The 23,391-nt window shown below is 44.7% G+C and overlaps 1 protein-coding gene across 1 annotated transcript in view; it reads right to left on the bottom strand.

The window, feature by feature from the left end:
* Positions 1–8,631: 8,631 nt before the first annotated feature.
* Positions 8,632–23,391, bottom strand: part of LOC100919810 (transmembrane 9 superfamily member 2) — a 91,131-nt gene continuing 76,371 nt past the window's right edge. Inside the window, exons 15-18 of the mRNA XM_031945061.1 lie at positions 22,875–23,026; positions 16,855–16,966; positions 15,011–15,182; positions 8,632–9,242 (exon numbers count right to left, since the gene is read on the bottom strand). Coding sequence (XP_031800921.1) covers positions 9,175–9,242; positions 15,011–15,182; positions 16,855–16,966; positions 22,875–23,026 — 504 coding nt within the window. The 3' untranslated portion in view covers positions 8,632–9,174. The remainder of the gene's footprint in view (positions 9,243–15,010; positions 15,183–16,854; positions 16,967–22,874; positions 23,027–23,391) is intronic.

The following is a 23,391-nucleotide window of genomic DNA, read 5'->3' as shown; positions in this document are numbered from 1 at the left end:
TGCCCCGGTCAAGGCCACACCTGGAGCACCGTGGGGGGAAGAGAGAGACATCGAGAAGCCACGGGGCGGTCCTTCGAGACGATGCCAGATCGAGACCCCCCAGAGGGCCTGGGATCGTATCGGAAAGGTCATCACCTGGCAGGGGAATTATTAGCTTGATGCAGAACGGGGAGATTTACTGCTCCCCCCTCCCAGATGTTCTGCTCCCAGTTCCATCTGGAATTCGAACCTTTCCAATCAAATGTAACCTGGACATTTCTATTGGAAAAGGAGAGGGCTTTGGAGAAAACTTGACAAAAACCATCTTTATCTTCCCTGGGCTTAATACAGGAGAAGTTTCTGTTACATAGAGCAGGAGAGAAAGGCCTCTTTGGCTAAATCTTAGCATCATTGTTCCTATTCCGATTATAGAGGTCGGATCTCCCTGAGGAGATCCCCAATGGTCAGCCCGATAATCTGGGTTCCTGATGACCATGTGAAACCGAATCAAATTGGAGGGGGGAGGCAGATTCCAACAATTTGCCGGAGAGATCTTGGTCAATTTGATGACCACAAAATAGACGCGGCGATATCGCCAACCTCCAGCCCCATCCTTATGAGATTCCCATATCTCGGGAGACCTCCTGCTTTCTCGATATTAGCCCTCCACTGGCTATGTTCTCAATCATTTGCATAGCTCTCTATCTCTTCCTCCTCACTGACTCTGACAGGAGCTCCTCCGAGGAAAGAGGTAAACAGCTCGGTAGCTGGGCTGTGAACAGCTGGAGGGCGGCTCCGTCAGTGGTCAGCATCTGGAGGGAAAAAAGGGAAGTGGAATTTAGTCGGAGCCGAGGATGTGGGACGGATCTGCCCAGGAAAGCCAGGCTAACTCGGGCCCGTGATCACGAGGAGGGGTCCCGGGGAGATGCAACTTTACTCTTGGACTTTTTAAACTTAAAAAAAAAGAAAGAAACAGTTCCTAAATGTGTGGCCATTTTGGTCTTTTATTTGCCTGTCCCCAGTAGGCACCTGAAAGAATAAATGACCCCATGACCCATCTTTTGATCAGAGGAGAAAGGGACTGGATTTGGGCTCAAATCCCAGCTTCTCCTCTTTGGAGCGGGGTGATCTTGGGCAGGTCACTCAAGTTTTCTGAAGCCCCAGTTTCCTCATCTGTAAAATGGGGGGGTTGGACTGGATAACCTGGGAGATCCCATCCAACCCAAGATAGGGATTCTGTGATTCAAAGCTGTTTATGGTAGTTGAGGCTGTTCTATCTAGATCGAAAGTACTTTGGCTAGAGAATATCCAGTTAGGTAGATTATATTTTAATCACATTCTTAAGACATTTGTTGAAATTGAACCACTTGTTATTTTAAAAACTCAATCGCCAAAACCCATTTCAGGAAAAAATTGTTTTGCCCACCACCCTTCTGCCCCCCCCCTTCTCTCTCCCTTTTCTCTCCAGCTCCTCTCTCCCCTGCCTCCCTTTCCCCCTTTCTTCTCTCTCCCCCTACCTCTTTCTCTTTCCCCATTCTCTCCCTTGTCTCTTTCTCTCTCCCCTTTTTCTTTCTCTCTCACTCATCTCTCTCCCCCTCCTCTCTCTCCCCTGATTCTGTCCCTCTCTTTCCTCTGCTTTTCTCTCCCCCTCTTCTCTTCTCCCTGATTCTTTATCTCCTCCTCTTCTCCCTCCCCTGTCTCTCTCCCCTTTCTTTCTTCCCCTCCTCTCTCCCACCTCTTTTTCCATCCACCCCGCTCCCCGTCTTCAAGGCTGACCTTCTCCAGCCATTAAGCCACACTGCCCGTCTTACTTTTTGCCACATCATCCTCAATTCCAACCCAGATTCCCAACCCTCCCATCCTTTTGGGTCCATTTAACAACGCACCCGACATTCTCATTTGACGGCAAAATTCGGTGATTTAATTTTACCGTGCCTTCCCTTCTCTCCTCCCCTCCCCCCAATCTTATTCAGTTTTCATTCTTTTAGTAAATAGATTTTTCATTACAGGAAAGATGTACATCACAGATCTTTGGGTTGAAGTAAAGCCCTTTTTCATGTGAGATGCTAAGAAAAAGGACCTTTGATCTGATAAGATTCAGCTTTGCTGCCATTTTTTTATTACAGAACAATTATGTGCTAGATCCAATAAAATCTAACAACATTAGGAAGTTTTTCTGCACACAATATTCTGTCATTTGAAAATAGGTGAGCACACAAAAAGTTAGTTAGCCTCCCAGGCTTTCACGGGGGCAGCTAGTATAAGGGAAGAGCGCTGAGTCTGGAGCTCTGGGGACCCAGATTGAAATGCAGGCTCTGACGATTTACTAGCTGCGTGACCTTAGGCAAGTCACTGTACTCCGGTGGGCCTCAGTTTCCTCATCTGTAAAATGAGGGGGTTGGACCAGATGGCCTCTAAGATCTCTTCCAACCCTCAACCCATGATGCTATGTCTTTTGATTTTTCGGTCATCAGAGGATTGGTTGAAGGATGTGGACCTTGGAGAAGCCAAGCTTCGGGGTGAAGGGGGGAGTGCTCCCCACGAGACGGCCGTCTCACCAAGGAGGGATTAGCCCAGGGCCGGTAACTAGGAGGAGGCAGATTTCAGTTGGATGTAAGGAAGCTTTTTTCCTAGCACAGCTGCCCCAAAGTAGACCGGGTTACCTCGGGAGGGAGGGAGCTCCCCTTTCCGGGAGGGCCAAAAGCGAAAGGCTAGCCACCCCCCCCCCCGATTGAGGGGGTTCTTAAGGCCGGAACAAGAGGGAATTGGTGGCCTCGGAGGCCCCTTCCGGCCCCAAGATTCTTTGAGGCTCTCTGATGGCTTTTTCTTTTTCAGGCTTTTGTGAGGCTACGTAATGGCTTTCTTTTCTTTTCTTTTTTTTTTTTCAAGGCTTTTGTGAGTCTGTCTAATGCCTTTCTTTTTTGTTTAAGGCTTTTGTGGTTCTATATAATAACTTTTTTTAAGGCTTCATGTTTTGGCCTCTTAGGACATTTAAACATCTCATTAGTTCCAAATATAGGCAGTAGAATAGATGTTAAAACAATTTTATTTAAGATTATGTATTTAATAAAGAATAATAGAGCATCTACTTTGCCTGGCTATCCGGGCCGTGTTGACGCACACGCTGCTTGAAAAAGCTTATAAAAACAATCGTGTCCCTACTTAGAATGACGAGGGGCCCTCTGCTGGGGCTCTTAAAGCCCCCAGGTTTCCCTTTCTTCCTTTTCCCAGTTATAGCAGTGGCTGATGCTTTTTGCCTCTTCAGTCATCCTCATCGTCGACTTGCCTTCCCAGCCTGCGCCTGCCTGCCTAAGCAAGCTGTCCCTTCCCTTTCCCCGAACCCAGGACCGGCTGAGGATTCACAGACACTGCAGGTTAGCCCCAAGGGTGAGACGCCTCCCCGAGGGGCCCAGGGGCCGAGGAGCTCCCCTCAAACTAACAGTTAGATCTGCGAGTACCTGAAAGCCCATGACCTTTCCAGTAAGAGAGGAGGGAGACAGGAGGAAGGAGGCGGGAAATGTGAAGGTAATTAAGGGACTGGAGTCTCAGCCATAGAGCGGCTGGATAGGTCCAAGGGGGAGCCAGAGGTGGGAAGGTAAAGGACTTCTAGGCACCCGGCGTGTCCGGGTTCCCAGAGAAAGGCAATTGTGCATTCGCGTGTGGCTCTCTATTGAGGTGGCAGGGGGGAGGGTGGGCATGGCTCGGAAGGAGTTCGAGAGACTTAATTATGGTTCTTTTCGCCAAATTCTGAGAATAATAATAATAATAATAATGACTCCCACTTCTATGGAAGCTAGAGGCTTACAAAGCACTTTCTTCATCCAGAGGATGTGGCCCTACTCTAAGTATTGTCCCCATTTTTAGAGATTGGGAAAACCGAGACTCAGAGACAAAGGGCAGGGAAAGGAGACTGTCTTTGCTCAAGCTGAAGTAACCCTTTAGTCGGATGTGGATGACACATTTGGGTGGCACCGAAAGCTGTAGCTTGCTCGATTCTCCATGGCCGGTCTGAGAGGTTCCGAGAGATGCAGAGACTCGCCTCTCTTTGGGGCCCTTTCAAATCCTGCTCTGGTGGGGCCTTACCATGCTCTCCATCTCTCCATCTCCCCAACCCCAAATTAAATCGATGATCTTTTTAGCCGAAGATCGGCTCAGAAGGATAGAAACCAATCTCCGCCCCCTGAATTTCTCCCAAAATGCCATCGAAAAAAAATTGTCAAAGCCATCTCCAGATGACCGAGAGATTTATTTTAAATGATTCGACTCGGGTTTTCCCCCCCATGCTAGATCTGGAATTTAAATTGCTAAGGTCACCTCCGTGACCTTGGGCAGGTCCATTTCCCTTCTCTGAGCCTCAGTTTCCTGATCTGTGAGATAAGGAAGTTGGGCAAGACAAAATCTAAAATCTTTCTAGCTCTCCGATTTTGTAATCCACTAATCCATCTAGATTTGCCAAAAATCTCCTGGAAATCTTCAAATTGCCCCACCACTTGGAGTAGAAACATTATGGTAATTAGTGTGACAAAAAACAAAATTCTCCGTGATTCTTAGGATGGAGCCAAGATGGCGCCGATACTGTTACAGTTAAGGCTCAGTAGGCTCCCCCCCTCCCCAAATGCACATTTCAAGATGAAAAATATCAAGAAATATTTCCCCTCATACTTAGGTTGTTTTTTTTTTTTTCTTTCTGCTTTGAAATAGCAGCCCTGCTGCCAAGGGGGAATACTCCAACAAAATGTGTTTTCTTCCTTATTTGAGCAAAGGCTTGGAGGAGCCTCTCTGCTGCTTACCACTTGCAGAGATGGAGGAGGGAGAGCTGATCACTGGCTCGCACAGCCCCCACCACCACTTCGGTGGGTTCCCACTGGGGCCGGGGCTGGGGGAGTGGGCGGGCGGCCGCCCGCCTGTTTGGTTTGGTTGGGTCTAGCCAACGTCACCGGAGACCTACCCGCCTCCCCCACACCCTGCCATCTTTTAGAATCGAGTGTCAAGGGAATACTAGACCCCAAGAAGAATGGTTAGCTTTTAAAGTCACTAAAGGTTTGCTCAGTCCATGGATGGATGAACATCTCTCGTCCCACGAATCGGGGCTTCACTGTTTCTATACATTAGAGAGCGTGATACAGGAGAATGGCAAAAACTTGGAGGCAGAAGACCTGGGTTCAAATACTGCCTCCCTATATCACCGGCATCACTTGCTAACTATATATCCTTAAGTGCGTCAACTGCTTTGCCTTTAAGCAAGTTTTCTCCTGTGTAGACTAGGGGTACCACCTGTAGCATCTCCTTCCCAAGGGTATTGTGAGGCCTAAAGTAGCTAATGTATATAATGCGCTTTGCAAACCTTAACGCTATATAAATGTGAATTATTATTATTATTATTATTATTACTATTACTATTACTGTTACTATTACTATTACTATGACTATTATTAATTGTTATTATTATAAGTGTTCTTTGACAATGAAGGTGCTAAATATTAGAATTTGTGTTCGTGTAGCTAGTCGCTTTCTTATATGGGCAACGTACACATCTTGTTAAGAGAGCTCCTGGAAGAGAGGAGGGTTCAATCGTTTCTCAATTTCTGGAGTAGAACAGCTCAGTTGTTTTTTGAAAAATGTGTACAGAACAGAGCACAAGGGGTTTCGAGTAGAGCTAAGAGGCCAGTGTCATCTGAAGGCCATCTCTAAGATTTATTTTTAAAGCACTGGCCAAATACGGAGACGAAACCCCACTCTGAGACAACCGGTTGTCAACATGAGCTGAGAGTGTAGATGGAAGGCCTAGCCGGCATTGTCCACAGCACAATGGGCACTTGTCACCCGCCACCCCCCTCCCATTGACTGCGCGACAAAACGGACGGCCAAGTTCGATCTTTCCCTCCCGGGAGGGGCCTCTCGGAGGCACCCAAACAGGAGACGACTTGGCACTGTCTAGGCCCAGACAACAGCTGTCCATCTACCATTTGACCAACGCAGAGATGTGTCCAAAGTAAAGCTTGTCCAGTCAAGCCTAGCTTTCGGATCCTGGAAACAATTGGGCGTGACAAATCGTGATAGCTCCCAGAATTCCCTGGGAATTCACTTTCTTAAACTTGCCTTTTTTTCCCCCACTAGTGATTCTTGAAAATCCATGCCCTCCCAATCTCCCCCCGGCCCACCACTCTTAACCCACATCACTGAAACACGCGGTGGTCCGACTGGCCTCAAATTGAATTCTGGTAAGGACTCCGACCAGATGCCTAGAATATAATCACCTTCTATTAACATTTCTCCCACCTGTAATAGAAGAGGGGAGGTCTCCCAGACCTTGAAAAACCATACAAGCCCTCTGAGTCTGCCCCTCGTCTCCCTACCCCAAGTAGCACACAGACTCTCTGGCCCTGCCCTGCACCGATAGTGTGCACCTCAATTATCTCTAGACTATCAAACACACACACACACACACACGCACGCACACAGAGGCATAATGCAAGATGGATGGAGAGGCCCTACAGTTGAGGGTGGACATGGCTGGCCTCTAGATCACTTGCATCACACGAGAAAAAATTCAAGAGAATTTGATGATTTTTGCTACTGCTAGGTTTAAAAGAAAAAAAAAAATGACTTCTATCTCCATTGAGTCCTCCTTGAGTTAAAAACCTGGATTTAGAACCAAATTCCACATGAGGCTCTCGGAGCCAGAAAATAACAGACGTTTATGCTCTTTACTATGTGGATTTTTCATTTCCTTTTTTTTTTTTAAGTAATTTTTAAAGATGTTAAAATATGTTTGTAATAGAAGTGCCTTTTCACAAAATTCAGTCCAACTCTGGGGTCAAAGCTCCCAAAGGCACAGTGTATCTTAACGGCACAAATTGGGCAGTTCTTCCTTCCACCAGAAGAAATCCCTTCACACCCAAATCACCCCCTTCCATTTCTTGAGCACTAGGCTAGCCACGAGACAGGGCATGGCTCGGGGCCAGGCCCAGTGCTTTTTTTCACCATGCCACGCTGCCCACTTTGCCGTTTTGCCTAGCTAAGTTGGCCCAGTAGGCAGGGGTACTCTGTCAAAGAGCGGTAGGCTTGCTTTAATGGAATCATTTATAAAAGGTTTTCAGCACACTTTTCTTGGACAGAGAATGGAATCCTGCTTGAAGAATGTATTTAGTAGATTAAGAAATGCTTATGTCTTTAAATATACTATTACACTATCTTTGCTGTTTTCTTCTGTAAACTCAATAAAGTCTAATTTCACATCTCAATTGGAAGTGGTTGAGACGTTCATTCTGACTGGATTTGAAAAACAGATGCCCGATATATATACCACTCTCACCCAGTGGGCATCCTGATTGGCACTGCTTTGGAGAAGGGAAAGGGAAAGGAAAATTGCTCAAATAAGGATGCTCTGATTTCTCCTTATATTCAATTAGGGTGACAGCTCCTAGGATAAAGTCCCCCCCACCCCAGCTGGAATAAAAACACTTTGAGCAATGAGTCAATTGGGAATCCGGCCAGTGTCCAACATCATGGGCCATATCAGCTCTATCCAATCCACCTCACCCTAAAAATCCCTCTTCCCACTCACATCTTCTTTGGTTTCAGAGGGCTGAGAAACTGAAGGCACATGAGCCCAAGGGGGAAAATGGGATGGGGGTTGACAAAGGGAAGGCACAAGAGTCAAAGGGGAGAAAATAGGATGGAGGCTGAGAAAAGAAGGGCACATGAACCCAAAGTGGGGGAATGGGATGGGGGCTGAGAAAAGAAGGTGCACATGAGCCCAAGGGGGGGAATGGGATGGGGGCTGAGAAAGGGAAGGCACAAGAGCCAAAGGGGGGAAAATGGGATGGGGACTGAGAAAAGGGCGACACATGAGGCCTAAGGGGGTAATGGGGATGGGGGTTGACAAAGGGAAGGCACAAGAGCCCAAGGAGGGAAAATGGGATGGGAGCTGAGAAAGGGAAGCCACATGAGCTGAAGATGGGAAATGATGTGATACCAAGGGACTGCTTCTCCTAAAGTAGATAATAGTCAGTGGGCCCTGAAGTACCCTGTGAGGACAGGAGTCAATTCAAAAGACAAGCATGGGATCAGATTTCTGCTCTACCTATAAAATGGGATGTCCAGTTCTTTGGATTAGGTTGGCGGCTCCAAGATTTGTATTCTTATTAGAGTTGCAGAGGATGTTGGGCGTTATATGGGCTAAACTTTAATCTATAACAGGTTAACCTACCCCATTCCTGAAAAGGGCCTTCATCCTCCAAAAGGCTTTTGGTCACAGGGAACTCACTTCACCTTAAGAAATAGGGCCATTCTGTTTCCTTAGATATTTAAGATACTACCTTTAAAGCGATGCATATGTACCTATGCGAATTCCTCCAAAACTTAAAAATAAACCAAGATTTACTGTAACAGTATTACTCAGAAGAGTCAAAATATTATTTGTTTTGAACCACAATGAAAGGCAAGTTGAAGATTGTCTTGAAAACAGTGACTCCGTATTTTTTTCTGGGGGGGAGGGTGGTACCTGACACCCAAGTGTCCCGATTAAGTCCAACAATATAAGCAAGTCCACTGACTCCAGGTTGCTTACACAGGTTAAACCTGAAGCTTCCCCAAGCCACAAGAACAACGTCCAATAACCCAAAACAAACATGGGCCAGACCCCGAGGCTAGAGGTATGCGGTTTTATTGAATGACAAAGACAGCAGTGTTTGCTATTTCATCAGTTCTAACGTCTTGCTAAACAAATGAGATCGCCAAGCTGGACAAGGTGGAAAAAAAGGTCCGACATTTTCTGAGTTAGAAAAATTCACATTTCACATAAGGATTTTCCCTCTACATTCTGATGGCGTGGTCACTGGTGCCAAACAAAAACCGGGTAGGAGTGGGGGAGGGGTCGGGGTCAACAGGAAGCAGGGGAGAACAGTGAAACTAGAATACCAATGGTCTCACGTTGGTTTGAAACGAAAGTGACTTTCAGTCACTTCTACTGTTTCAAATGAAACCCTTTTGGAAGAACAATGTTTCAAGAAAACAACAAACAACAAATATGAACCTGTGACTCCCCCCCCCCCCCAAGGCCTTTTTTCCTATAACAGTGATGTTTTATGTCACGTAAACTATTCAGCTCTGATGTCTCCAAATAAAGTTTCCTCGCTCATAGTTAACATTTCTTTAAGAACCCAACAGCAAGGACGATCTCTCAGGGACTTCTCAATCCACCTTCAGGACACTATAAATCTTGCTAACAAACCAGAAGCAGGCAAAAAATCCAATGGTCCCTGAAATGAGATGAAAAATATCTTGGTTAACTAGCACGTCTTACACATCACGATTGTTTTCTTGAAAACATAAAGCATGGCGATTTGTCAGAGGGCCACTGATGCCCCAAAGCTCCTGACCTATGCACTCTGACAGTTTTGGGAAATCCCACGAGTAGTACGATGACTAGAGTTCTGGGTTGAGAATCAGGGAGACTTGAGTTGAAATCCAGTCTCAGATACTTATTTGCTGTGTGACCTTGGGCCAGCCACTTCACCGGTTTCCTCATCTATAAAATGGGCTTGATAATAGCACCTGTCTCCCAGGGTGATTGTGAGGGTCACATGGGCCAATAATTATAAAGTGCTTAGCACAGTGCTGGTAGGTGGTACACACCATATAAATGTTGCTTATTATGACTTAAGGGCTTTTCAAACCTTCGGTGCTATATACATGATAGCTATTATTATTATTATTCTATAAGATAGCAAAATCCTGATCAACAGATCAACCACGGTGCTCCTCTGAAGTACTCCTGCTCCATATCCCCCAGGCCCTGTCCATGGAGACAGACCTCCTTAACACAGGATCCAGAAGTAGCCCAGCTCTCAAGAGCGAGAAGGAAGTGACTTTCAGGGTCTCCCAGCTAGCACATTGTAGAAGCGTGGTTTCACTTCACTAAAGTTCAGCTGCCTTTCATCAAAGAAAGATCTCTATCTTATTGAAGAAGTCAAAATACTCATTTCAGCAGCTCCCATTTATAACCCCCCTGAGAGTGGGAAAGGTGGCTCAGATCAAAGGGTCTGGGCCCTTAATAACTTCCCAATCCAGTCTCAATAAGCAGTCGGTGCTCATCCTCTGCTGGGTGTTATGGGAAGAGAAAAACCTATGCCTTCAAGAACGACTATCCCATCTGGTATGGAGAAAAAGGAGATGCACCTGCAAAATGCCCCAGTCAGGTACCCCGGCAGCTCGAGAGGAAGTGAGCAGAGCTTGGGGCTAAGTGGAGAGTACAGGCTCCTTCCCCTGCAGAAACCTGGAAGGCCTCCAATGGAGGAAATGGAGCTTGAGTGGGCAGGGCCCCAGGAGGGCAGATAAGAAGCCAGACAGGAGAGAGACACCATGGATAAGTGGGAGCAAAGCAGGTCTGGAAAGAGAGACCGTTTTCATTTCAAATATCAACTTCCCTTCAACATTGCAGTTTTTTTTAAAAGAGATCTCAAGATAGGAGGTGACACCAAACAAGCACTTACATTCCCATCGGTTCACAAATTTAAGCCCATACATAATGGCATTTAAAGGTTCAGTATTAAATGGCTCTGAAAGTTAGGAGATGGATCACCCCATTTTAGAGAGGAGGAAACCTGAGGCCCAGGGATTTTATTAAAAAAAAAAAAAAAAACTTGCTCCTGACCCTAAAGTCAGGAGGACACGAGTTCAAATCCAACCTCGGACACTCAATACTTCCTAGCTGTGGCTAGGGCAAGTCACTTAACTCCAATTGCCTCAGCCAAAAAAAAAAAAAAACTTGTTCAACATCACGATTCTGGCAGAGCTAGAATTTGGACTAAGACCTTCTGGTTCCATCCCCACTGCTCTTCCCGACATGTCATGCCTTCTGTATGAGGGCAAGCACAATGTTCAGGGGTAGATTAGCTTCATTTCCCCAGCCCTCCACCAAGTTCAACACAAGCACCAAACACCATTCTGAAAATGACTTGACATAAAGGCATTATGGAGGGATTGTCACTGTGCATACCTAATGAGTCATGTGGGCACATAACAAACCCTGAATTTACTACTCAACCAGAGAGAGCGAGTTGGCCATTAGGCCAAAGTCGCCGATTTACAATCATTATGTACGGGCCCGCGGAACCTAAGGTGCCTCAAATTGGAGTAAATCCGTGACAGCAGCTTCTGCAAGTGTCCTCTGATTTCTTATGGCCGTGAGACAGCACAAGGGGACAAATTATTTTGATGTCTTTTCTTAAAACGCAAGGCTTCAATGAGTCGCAAATAAAATCTTATGACCACCACAAATCACAGCCATGTGAGTCAAGTCTAGGTGTTAACCACAAATGTTTCATGAGGAGCCCACTCAGAGCAGAATCCTCATCAAATTATACAGGTTATCACAGTGAAACAAAGGCACGTGTCTGACTTACTACAAGAGCCGGATCCATTGTTAGAATTTCACTGCCGAATGTGTTGTTATCCAATTATAATTTCAATACCTTATATATATATATATATATATTTTTAAAAAGACCAATTCTTAACTAGAAAAATAAAGGTCGACCGGATTTTATTTTTTATCTCCAAATACAACTACAGTATCATTATAAAAGGTCGAACCACTTAAAATCATGAAGATCATTTACAAAAGTTTATGCTTCTATTTTTAAATATATCCATTTTCATCTTGTAAAATGAAGGTGGTACACGGCCATGCTTTTTTTTTTTTTTTGGTTTGAAATATAATTAATGCATTTCTAACTAATCTATAGGGTTTTTCCCCCCTGGAATTGCTCTCATTCGCCCAGTTTGAAGTAGGCTTTTGAGTACAATTCCATTTTAACTTTCTAATAATTTAAAACTGAATCAAGCTGACTTTTCATTTTAAAATGACTGAGGAATGAAAAATCAATGACAATGCTAGGAGGGGGGTTTGTATAATAGCTGGGTTTTAGCTAAAGATTTTCAACTGGTTTGCTCCCCATGGTCACTATTTTTCTTTGAAAATTACAGTGAGTCAAAGAATAGCCATGAGAAGCCGCCCCCACCCTCTCCCTCCTTTGTAGAGGTGGGAGAGTCATGGGCTGCCATGCTGCATATTCTTTCAGTCTATTTTAATTTCAATCATTGAATTTTCTGGGGGGGGGTTCTCTTCTTTTTTTCATTTTTAATATTTAGGAGGGGGAAGCAGAAAGATACCAGAAAGAATGTTTAGTGCAATTTTTTTAAATGTCAATAAAATTTATTTTAAAAACAAGATGTTAAAAATTAAGAGAGAAAATGGAAAAAATAGGGAATTTTCATAAAATGAATCCAAGTGTGACGCCACCTCATTAAAGAGGCAAAATCCGAAATTGAGGTCTGTCCAACTCCAGGGAGAAATATCTTTTTGGACTCGGGTCCGGTACTAACTCGGCAGTGAACGTGCTCTTTGACTCTGGGCAAGCCACCTTCCCTCTCTGAGTTTCTCTAGCCCTAAATTCTTGCTCTGTGAAGTGAGAGGGATAAACCAGGTGAGACTGAAGGAACCTTCCTTTGGCTCTCCTAATGTATTTCAAGGCTACGTGGAGGTTACGACTTGTTAATCCTCTTTCCAGCGGTACCCACCCTCCCCATCCCCGGTGCCCAATGCCCTTTTCTGACAGATCCCTGATAATCTCCAATGCCCCTGAGAATGACAAGCCTGGGGAAATGCTGCTTCAGTTACACACGCGTCCTTGACTTGAAACGCATGGGGGAGAGCCCAGAAATAGAATCAAATACATAGGAAAGGTGAGTGTTTGATTAACTTTTTGATAGCAAACACCGGGGAAAGGAATCATAATTTAATAAAATGTTATTGGGAGATCTGGATGGTAAGATAGTGAGAAAAAAATAAGTGGACCTTTACTTCATATCACAAGAAATCCCAGCAAGTTCAATGAGGGTTTTAAAAAAATATTTTCTTGAAAAAATAAGCAGAAATCACACCAATCTACTTATCCCAAATATAGGCAGGAAATAAACCTTTATCAACAAAACATAAGAAAGAAAATAATGGGACTAATTAGAAGGGTATGATTACCAACGGTGGTCCAAACATAAGGTCCCTAAAATGAAAGCTCTTCTAAAGGGAAAAAAAATCTCTATTGAATGAATTCTCTGAAAAATAATTATGTAACTTAATAAATAAATATGCTATGACAAAAAAAAAGCCACATTCCTTTCCATTCACAAAATGAATGAATGAATGACTGCTTCACCGTGTCTCTTTTGTCATCATTTCCCTTTATTGAGAGTACAAATTTTGACTGCAGTCAGGTTTTGTACGAGCTAGACTCGGAGGGGCCGGGGAGAGGGCACCCGTTATCACTACGTGTGGCTGGTGTGAGTTCGGCCGCGGCATATCACAGTCGGCGACTCGCGTCCAAGAATTGTATTGAGCGACATCAAAATATCAGGGATGGCTTTGCAAAAGAAAGGAAGAGACAGGCAAGGGCCGGTCACGTAGCAAGAACAAAGGATACAAAAGAGCCGGCCCCTAGCACTGCAGATAACCCAAAGGGAGGAAAATCAGCCATCGGTAGCCTCTCAAACTCCGAGAGATGGAGGGTTTGCTATAAGAAAATCACGGCAGGAGAAGGCTTGGAAGGATTGTGATCTGCATTTGGGAAGGGAATGACTTCACAGGGGACAAATGAGCATATAAAATATGACGAGGTTGTACTCTGAAAAACAGTTTAACTGAGTAAAAAAAAAAATTAGGAAAAAAATGTTCACAGTGAGGATAAGATCAAGGTCTAACATTCAGTATTTATGGAGAATGAATACAAATCTAACAAAGCAAAAAATATCTACTTTCAAATTTAAAAAATGGTCAGTTAATATAAACAGGCAATTTACAAAAGAGGAAAAACAGATTGTATATATATTAAAAAAAAAAAAAACCCAACCCAAAAATAACCTTTGGCAAAATGTTCAACCTCACTAATAATCCAAGAAACATAAACTCGCACCACTCGGAGGTATCCCCTGATCCTCGTCAAACTGGCAAATATAAAAATGACAGTGGCGTTGGCAAGGCAGCAGGGAACAGGTACCCAGACTTGCTGAAGAGCGATTCTGCCGTCCAAAACAAGTCATAAACCTCGGCAGCCCCTTTGATCCAGTCATTCTACCGTTGGAAATCATTTTCCACGAGGAAATAAATTTCAAGAATTATCTCTGGGAAAATACGGTTATGGCTACATTCTCTATAATAGTGAAAAGCGAGACAAAACCTTAAAAGCCCAACAGTTGGTGAATGGCTGAACAAACCACTGTTTGGCAGAATGCAATTGAGTACTAGAATCGGCATTAAGAATGACAAATAGGAGAACTCAGAAGAAATATGGAAAACCTCTCTGAGAGCATGCAAAACAAAACGCCCGAGCAGAACAGTTGGCTATAACTATATAATAAAAACAATGGAGATGTTTTTCCATTTTTCTGAATACACAATAAGTTTGGAAGGCATTTCAAGGGAGCTGCTGATAAAATTACACTGACATTTATGTTTGTGGGCGTTCTTTATTGTAAATAGGTTTGAATATCGATCACTAAGATTTGGGTTATATAAAGTGAAGTTTTGTATATGGTTATTTGGAAGTGGAGAGAAAGAGGAAAGAGGGGAATCGAGTCCAAACCCAAATTGCCCCAACATGTCAAGATGGCTATTTATGTTCTCAATCTGGGCAAATGAAAAAATTTCTACTCTATTTAAAGGTGTTTCACTTCATTATCATATTTGGCCTCTATTCAAAGGTGAATTTTGGCATAGGATACGAGAGCAAAAGAGAACACGGACAAGTCTTTGTATTCTAGAATGTTTCCTCACAGTTACGAGAAGACAGGGTGGCCCTCGCATGCAAAGCACAGCAAGTTTCCAAGCACAACTTTTTTTGGAACTTTCCCCACTGTTACAGAACTACAGAAAGGAGGCACTATCGCCTTCCACAGATTAATTGCTCTTGGGGACCATTCTGAGTTATTTTACATATTTTTACATATTTTCATATTTTACATCTCCACTTACCTGTGAAAAGGAAAAAAATTAAGACCATGATCATCGTGTACCCGAAGTACAAAATGGTACTGGCGGCTCCTGTGATTTGGAGTTTTGAGAAGAAGTAGTGGACTGCATAGATGAGGAGGTAAATGGATGTGAAACTGCTGGTGAGGAATGCCCTCCACCACCAATGGTAGTCCTGAAACACAGGAGAACAGAGGATGGAGAGGGATCGGCAGGAGGACCATTGCCCTAACTGCCCAATCTACTTGCCGTGGGAAAGGCTTCACGCTTTGCAACGAGAACCCTCTGGCGTGTCCTTGCTGATGTATGGAAGCTTACCTAAGTTTCATAATGGCCTCAGGTACTTTGAGTTCTATCGAACTAGGGTGGTGCTAAATATAGTAAGGACCTGGGCTTGGCCAGTGCTTAAAGGATGGGTCATGACAGGAAAATGCTTTAGAAACTCTCATGTGAAATGATTGCATCCCAACTCTTCCCGTTGCTTCTCATCTCTAAAATTCTGAGATCCTAAGTTACTACCACAAAATAATATTTAATGTGAAAAAAAATGGCTAGAACCCATGGGGCCCCAGTCAACTTCCAAGTAGCACAGAAGCAAGACAGTGAGAAAGTAGCTCCTCCAACCTGGGCCAAGGCTGCCAAGGCAATTTCTGCTTCGTGTTTGCTTTTTGTCCCCAACTATATCATGGGATTTCTGTGAGGAAGAGATGGGAGGAATGAGTTCCTAGCCTCAGCCAGGGAGGACCCGCGGGGCCGAGCAGCTGACTAAGGTATCGGGCAGAGGCAGCAAGCTGAAAGGCCTGAAAGGATTAGGAACTGCCTCTTCTGGGCCTGAAGGACAGCACTCACAAGGGGACGAATGGCAGAACCGAAAGGGTTACTGACTGGGGAGAAAGGGATGATGGGCATCGGCCCGGGTCAGGGCACAGCAACGCCACGGGCATATGCCTCATCAGGGGCAGGAGCGGTCCCTCTGTACATACACACACATTCACTGTCTAGATATCCCTTCACAGAAGTGACCTAGCTACCCGTGACCTCCACAAAGGTCCACCCTTCCAAGTGAACGTGCGTGCATTTGGGGGAGAGCAGATCCAAAATTCATCTGGAAAACATACTCTTCGTGCCTCATTTACATTGCTAATATTATCATCATTAATTTGTTGTTGACTCTGGCCTATGCCGACCATTAAACGTAAAAGAAACAAGCCCAAAGACGGAGGGCCCAGGGGCTTGCGGGCAAAGCTTTGGAGAGTACTGTGGGCCACAAAGAGCCTTCGGTAGCTAATTGGGAGGCCAGAGCAAGGGGCACTCCGTGGGCTTCAAGAATGAACACCAATCCATCAATATGACTATCCCCTCTCCGGATGCAGGCTGCCAGCCCTCCACATGTTACAGGCCCGGTTGGGCTGCTGCGGCCTCCCCGCCCCCATGGCCTCACAGCTCAGCCTCTGGTGATGAGGTGCAATTCTTTATACCTGAAATATCAGACAAGCCCTTATCTTTTCATGTTAGAGGATTAATAGGAGGCAGCAGCAAGAGCCAGAGAGAACAACATTCTGTTTCTATTCGGCACGCCTAGCTTTGACTGTATAACTGCATTAGAGTCAAAAGATATCATTAAGAAAATATATCAAGCTGGCGCCTAAGGACCCCGGTTGCCCGCTATGCGGTGTCCCCCCCTCCCCCTTCGCCAGCCAGCTCATCCCTCCTGGAGCAGCTTCCCCTCCCGCCCCCCAATGTGGAGTGCGCCAATCCCTTTCGGAGCAAAAACTTTCAGCACCAAACTGTCATTTGCTGAACGTTCCCTGTATGCATATCTAAACCGAAGGAGATTCGGTCTTTACCTCTGCACATAAATGGAAATAGCAAAGCAAAACCGTGGCTTCTGAGCAAGTGATGAGAAGAATGATAAAAACTAGGAAGAGGAAGCCGAACATGTAGTACATCTGATGAGACCTGAAAAACAAAAACAATATAAACTTCAAAACCCATCTCTAACCTTGAGAAACACACACACCAGTGTCATCCACAAAACAGAAATTAACCAGTAATCTCGGTAAGAGCAGTTTCCCATCTCTGCTGCTCCTAACTGGCTCTCCCATTCTCAGATACACTCTGCAGCTGGTTTTGCCGGCTGCTTTTCTTAGAACTACCATAATGACCTTCTTGTTGGCCTCCTTGCCTCCAGATAAGTAGAGTCCTGAGCAGGTCTAGGTACAGCACTCTCCCGCTCAAGAAGCCTCGCTGACTCCCTATTGCCTCTAAGATCAACTACAAACACCAAAAGCAGCATGGAATTGAGAATCCATTAGAGCCTGGCTCCCTTTCTAGACTAATTTCCCATTCTTCCTCACTTGTGAACTTTCTACAGCAGCCAAACTGTATACAACATCCCAATGCCCCACCTTGGTGCCCAGGCTCTCCTCCTTCACTTCCATCTCTTGAAAGCTGAACCTTGAGTTCCATTCAAGGAACAGCTTAAGTAGCAGCTCTTCCATGGGGCCATTTCTGGTTCCCCCAGTGATTTGTGCTTTATTTCTCTCTTCCTCACAACTCTTAGTTTTACTTAGATTGCTTGGACTCGGAGTCAAGAAGGCCTGGGTTCACCTGTGTGAGACTCGCGCCAAGTCACTTCATTTCTGCTGTCCCTGCTTTCCATATCTGTAAAATGGGGCTAATGGTAGCTCCTACCTGAAAACTCAAAAGGTCATGTGTCCCAAAAGCTTTGCAAACCTTAAAATGGCACATAAATTGATCTCTATCCCCATTTTAGCCCCCTCCCCCGAAAGTTTAGAACTTTGAGAGTGGGGCCTATAATTTACATCTATACAGCCCCAAGATCTCGGGGCCTAGCACGGGACCCGGCACACAGTCAATACTCAATAAGTGCTTGTCCCATCGACTTGCTGCTTCTCTCTCTCCCACGCTTCCAGTCCCCCCCACACCCTCGCCTAAAGCCCATCACGGTCAGCAGCATTCGGCCTGTGCTCATTGAAAGAGACCCGGGGACTTTTCAAAATGGAAAATTGCAGATGCTAACCCCTGGCAGGTGAAAGATGCAATAGAAAGTCAGTGGGTGACATCCTGGGGACCACGGGAAGGCAGACATGTCACAGGCGAGTTGGTGGCAGCGGGGGTCTTGCCAGTGTGCTAGGAGTGATTCAGACACAACTGTGCGATTGCGGACTTACATTTTCGAGACACGCAGGTTGCTAGCAACTTTGGAAATGGAAATTAAAACACCACCATGGTACCCTTCTTCCATCTCCTGAATTCTCAATAAAAAAAAATGACACAATCCAATACTGCTGGAGCTGTGAGGAAACAGGGATGCTGGCCAATTAAGGGAGGTGCTGAAAATGGTTCAGTCTTTCTAGAGAGCAATCCAGCTCTTTCTTTGTGTCTGTATAATGACACTATACATATATATAAATATACACACACACATCTATGTTATACACATACATATATAGACACACACAAGCATTCAACCAACACCAAACACCTAAGTGCAAGGCACTGTGCTAGGCACGGGGAGGATCCCAAAACGAAACGATACTTGCCTTCCAGGGGCTCCGACTGTATTGGGAGAGGAGATAGAATATGTATCCAGATGAGTAAGAAAGGATAAAGACTAGAGCATCATAAAATACTAACAACCAGAGTGGGGGGGGGCAGAGAATGGGGAGGCCTTCCTAGAGGCGATTCATGCTAAATAAGAGGAGAAGCTGGGGAACAATTAACATCAAGGCCCTGGGGGACTCTCTCCATGGAGAAGCCCCAGAAGGCTCAAGCGGAGCCCTTAGTCTGAGTTGGTCACAACCAGAGATAGTGAGGCTGAGATAAGGGCAGAAGGGCACGAAGGAGCTGGGCCAAGGAGCCGGGAGGGGAACAGGGAGCCGTGGAAGGGAGTCCTAGGAGGAGAGTGGTATGATCGGGAGGGGCTCAGGCCCCGATCCTGCCATTTATCTCTCGGCAGTAATAACACCAAAGGAAAGATGCACAAGGCATTTGGACCCGAGCCACTGCCTCCTCGATGAGCTTCTACCGGCTCCGGTCTCTGCTGGGCCTTGGTTTTGCTCATCTGTAAAATGAATGGGTCGGATTCGATGACTGAGCTCTGGGCTCAGCTCTAATGACCCTCCGAGCCTCTGTTCATGGGAGGAAACCAGAAATGAGGCAAATGTGCTGAATAAAATGGTCAGGCAAACTTAGGTACATTAACATGATGGAATACTAGTCTACAGCTATTGAAAATGCCAAGTATTGGAGCTCTAGTGATAGATGGGAAATAATTAAAATCTTAAGTGAAAAATGTGAAAACCAAAATAGACATATACTCTAATTACAAGTATTTACAAATATACATTTGGTACAAAACAAATTGGAATACATAATTTATATTTTTATATGCAAATTAGAGATGGAAAGAATTAGACTCTCTCTCACACACACACACACACACACACACACGGGCCTGTAACTTCAGCATAGGGACTCCCTCCACTGAGAATGCCCCATCTCAAAATGGGCCTTCGAGAGATCTCTGTTGGGCTCATGGAAGCTACCATCAGAGACAAGCCTGAAACCCTAGAACCCCGGGCTCCCTGACCAGCCGGAAGTCCAACATTCTCTATGCAATGCCATGCTGTAAGCCCACCCCTTTATCCTGTCTCTTTCCCTTTACAGATCAATCAACAAGCATTCATTAGGCGCTTACTATGTGCGGTGTCCGTATACTGAGCTAGGGGCTGGGAATACAAAGACAAAGAATAAAACAATCCCTTCCCTGAATGGGAGAGACAAGCACATATAAAAATATAGACAGCACCCATATAAAGGGAATAGATCCAAATATCTATAAGGCAGTGTGGGGAAGGCAGCCTGGCCCTCCAAGGAAGAAGGAATCTGGCAAAGTTAAGTAAAGGAAGAAGGTGGTGGGTGCTTGGAGATCCCAACGAAGGCAGAGGGAGACTGTGAGAATGGGGAGACTAGAGGCGGGAAGACCAGTGTGGAGGCTACTGCAATCATTGAGGCCACAGGAGTACAGAGAATGGTCTAGATGCAAGAGACATTGTGGAGGGGGACATGGCAAGATCTGCTGGCTGATTGGCCACATGGGGTGTGGAAGGATGAGGAGTACAGAGTGATTCTGAGGTGGTGGGTCTGGGCACTTGTAAGCATGGTGGGGTTTTCAGCAGACACATGGAATTTTGGAAAAGAGGCAAGTTGGGGGGGGGACATAAACACACACACACACACACACACACACACACACAAACACACACCCTGTACATGGATGACTTATGCTTGATGTTCAATCTTAGGCCAGTTTCTTTTTTTCCCCTCAATAGTATTTTTTTTTTCCAATTCTATGTCAAGATAGTTTTCAACATTCATTTCTGCAAGATTTTGAGTTCCAAACTCTTTCTGTCTCCCTTCCCTCCCTCCCCAAGAGAGCAAGCAATCTGATTTAGGTTAAACATGCACAGTCCTTTTAAAGATATTTCCCTATTTCTCATATTGGATAAGAAAAACTAGACCAAAAGGGGAAACAACTGTGAGAAAGAAAAAGCAGACAAACAAAGGTGAAAATAAAAGGAGACGTTCATTCTCTATAGCTCTCTCTCTGGATACAGATGGCTTTTTCCACATCACTGTGTACAATGTTATTCTGGGTCTGCTCCCTTTGCTCTGCATCAGTGCATGTCAGTCTTTATAGATTTTTCTGAAATCTGTTCATCATTTCTTATAGAATAACAATATTCCATTACACACATAAACAGTACACAATTTATTCAACCATTCCCCAACTTGATGGGCAGCTACTCAGTTTTCCATTCCTTGCCACCGCCAAAAAAAGCTCCTGCAAATAATTTTGCACATGTGGGTCCTTCCTTTTCCCCTCTTTTGTGAGGTCTTTGGAATACAGACCCAGGAGTAGCACTGCTAGATCAAAAGGTATGCAGTCATAGAGCCCTTTGGGCCTCCCAGGCCAGATCTGTAAAGTACTAGGATCCCCTGGGACCTAAAATAGTTCTTCTGAAGGCTGGAACTTCTGCCGGGGAGCCACTGGCGTCCCAGCCATTTGGACGGGGAGGGAAAGAGGCTCTCATCGCCGATTCAGGTCTCCTCACAAATAAGAGTTCTAGAAGCCAATGAGCAATCTGAACGCTCAGGGCCCAGTTCTCACCCCCTCCCTCCCCTTTTCCAGCTGATATTTACTGCTATTCCCTTTCGTTACTGCAGAACTAACTAAATCAGGATATGAAATATAAATTTTAAAAAGTCTTCTGGGGATGAGGGAAAAACCATTAAATGTACACCTCATTTTTTAAAAAATCACATTTAAAGTTTATAGTCTCATTCTGGGGAATAAGTGGAATTTCTTTACATGGCAAGTATAACCAAAGCACATATTTTTTATTGGCAAGAAAAACTAAATTCTAAGGAATTTCTCAATTTTGGCTTCAAAAATGATTGTTCCATCAAAAACATCTGGAAAATACCATTCCTATCATCTGTTTTGCAGCCACGTTAAAGGTTTTGTCGCTGTAAACAATCTACCTTCTGCCCCTCCTGTACCTCTTAGCTGCTGGGACTAAGGTGAGCTCTTAATGAGCATGATTAGGCCCAGTTTTTCAGAGCTCATGGAATCAGCCTGATAGAATGACTTGGACCAAAGGCATGAGGCAGCCATACACACAGAGCACCTTCACACACACACACACACACACACACACACACACACACACCAGCACTCCACAGGGGGGCACCTTTTCCCCAATCTTCACAAATCCAGCTACGGGAGAAACCCCCCACTTAGCCAGTTCCTGGCAACCTTGGCCTAAACTCAGCCAAGAACCAGGAAGTAAACAAAAAGGCCCTGGAGCTTGGGCCATAACTCAAAGCCAGGGAACTAAAGCCCTTTCACTCTACTCCACGGGAGAGACCCTCACGCCTTTATTCAGAGCTACTGACTCTAAATTTACATGTAATTCTAACAACCTCAGGGAAGAGATTTTTTTTTGGGCCATGGCAGATTAAAAGTAGCTTAGAAGAAAGGAAAGAGGGAAGCAGGCCCACCCAGTCCAGACACCTGGAGTGACACCTGACATTTTACTGCGGTGGTCCTTCAAAAAACACAAAACAAAACCCAGAAAGTGCCCCAAAGTTGGAGTATCCAAATAAATAGCGACATCCTACGGATGGCCTTGCATTGCGAAGCAAAGGTTAAACTATATTCCTAGTCCTCTGTTTGCATTTTTAAAAGATTTCAATCCAAAAAGATATTTGTAAAAGGGGGTGTTTATTGCTGGGATCTTCATTTGTTACAAAGATTTTGTTTTTTCTTTCTTTTTCAGTCGGACGGGGTAGAGAGTGTGTGAGGGGAAGAGAGAGAAGATGGAGCTTTGTTCATTGAAAGAAAAATTACATCTAAAAATGCTTTTTGGAAATATGTTTCAAATGATTGTATTGGAATAATCTGTATCAGATTACTTGCTGTCTTGGGGAGGAGGAGGTGGGGGAGGAAAAAATGTGCAACTCAAAACTCAATGCTGAAAACTATCTTTCCATGTAAGTGGAAAAAAATAAAATACTATTAAGTGAAAACTAATTATAGATTTTTAAAAGAATATGAAATAATAGCAACTCCTGAAAAAAGTCTTAGCATTTTGAGGGATGACCTTTGGTTATCTGGGAAATAAACTTTTGGGCAATACCTTCTTTTTAGACAGTGGGGGAAATGAGGTGGTTACCATACCGGAATTGATAAATTCACCAAAATACAAGAATAGCAAACTCTGCAAACAATGAGAAACAACTTAAAAAAGGTCTTCCATGAAGAAGAATCGATACTCACCAAATACTGTTCAGAATGAAAAAGAGCTGGATGAAAATACAGCCAAAGGGTAAGATGCCGCCCATGATGATACCAGGTAAGGGCTTTGTAAAGAAGGACTGCGCGGGGATCTGCCGGGGGATCTGGTTCGTACGAACCGGGTGCTCAATTGGCTTAAAGAAAGAAAATCGGCAAAGAATGAAATTAAAATAATGGTCCAGACAGAATCAGCACAGAGAACTCTAGAACCCACAAAACACTCCAGACATCAAGCACTCAGCTATTTTAACTTCTGTTCTGGGAAGCAAGGTCTAGATCAGGCCAACAATCGCCAAATCTACTCACCCTTACTTGGATTTCACAGGACTGATCACCCAAGTTTGGGCAGAAGTAAACCTATCCCAATAGGTGACGGTCCATACTGCCAATGAGTTTTGCTCCAGAAGTAAGATCCACTTGATATCCAGATGGTACAAGATGCAACCTGTTCTTTTCTGTCCTCCAGCAGGGTTACAGTCAACTTGAAGGTCCTTGGCTT

This window comes from Sarcophilus harrisii, chromosome X, assembly GCF_902635505.1.
Source record: "Sarcophilus harrisii chromosome X, mSarHar1.11, whole genome shotgun sequence".
NCBI classification, from domain to species: Eukaryota; Metazoa; Chordata; class Mammalia; order Dasyuromorphia; family Dasyuridae; genus Sarcophilus; species Sarcophilus harrisii.
The sequence above is the reverse complement of the archived record's forward strand: the minus strand, read 5'-3'. Positions and strand labels throughout refer to the sequence as shown.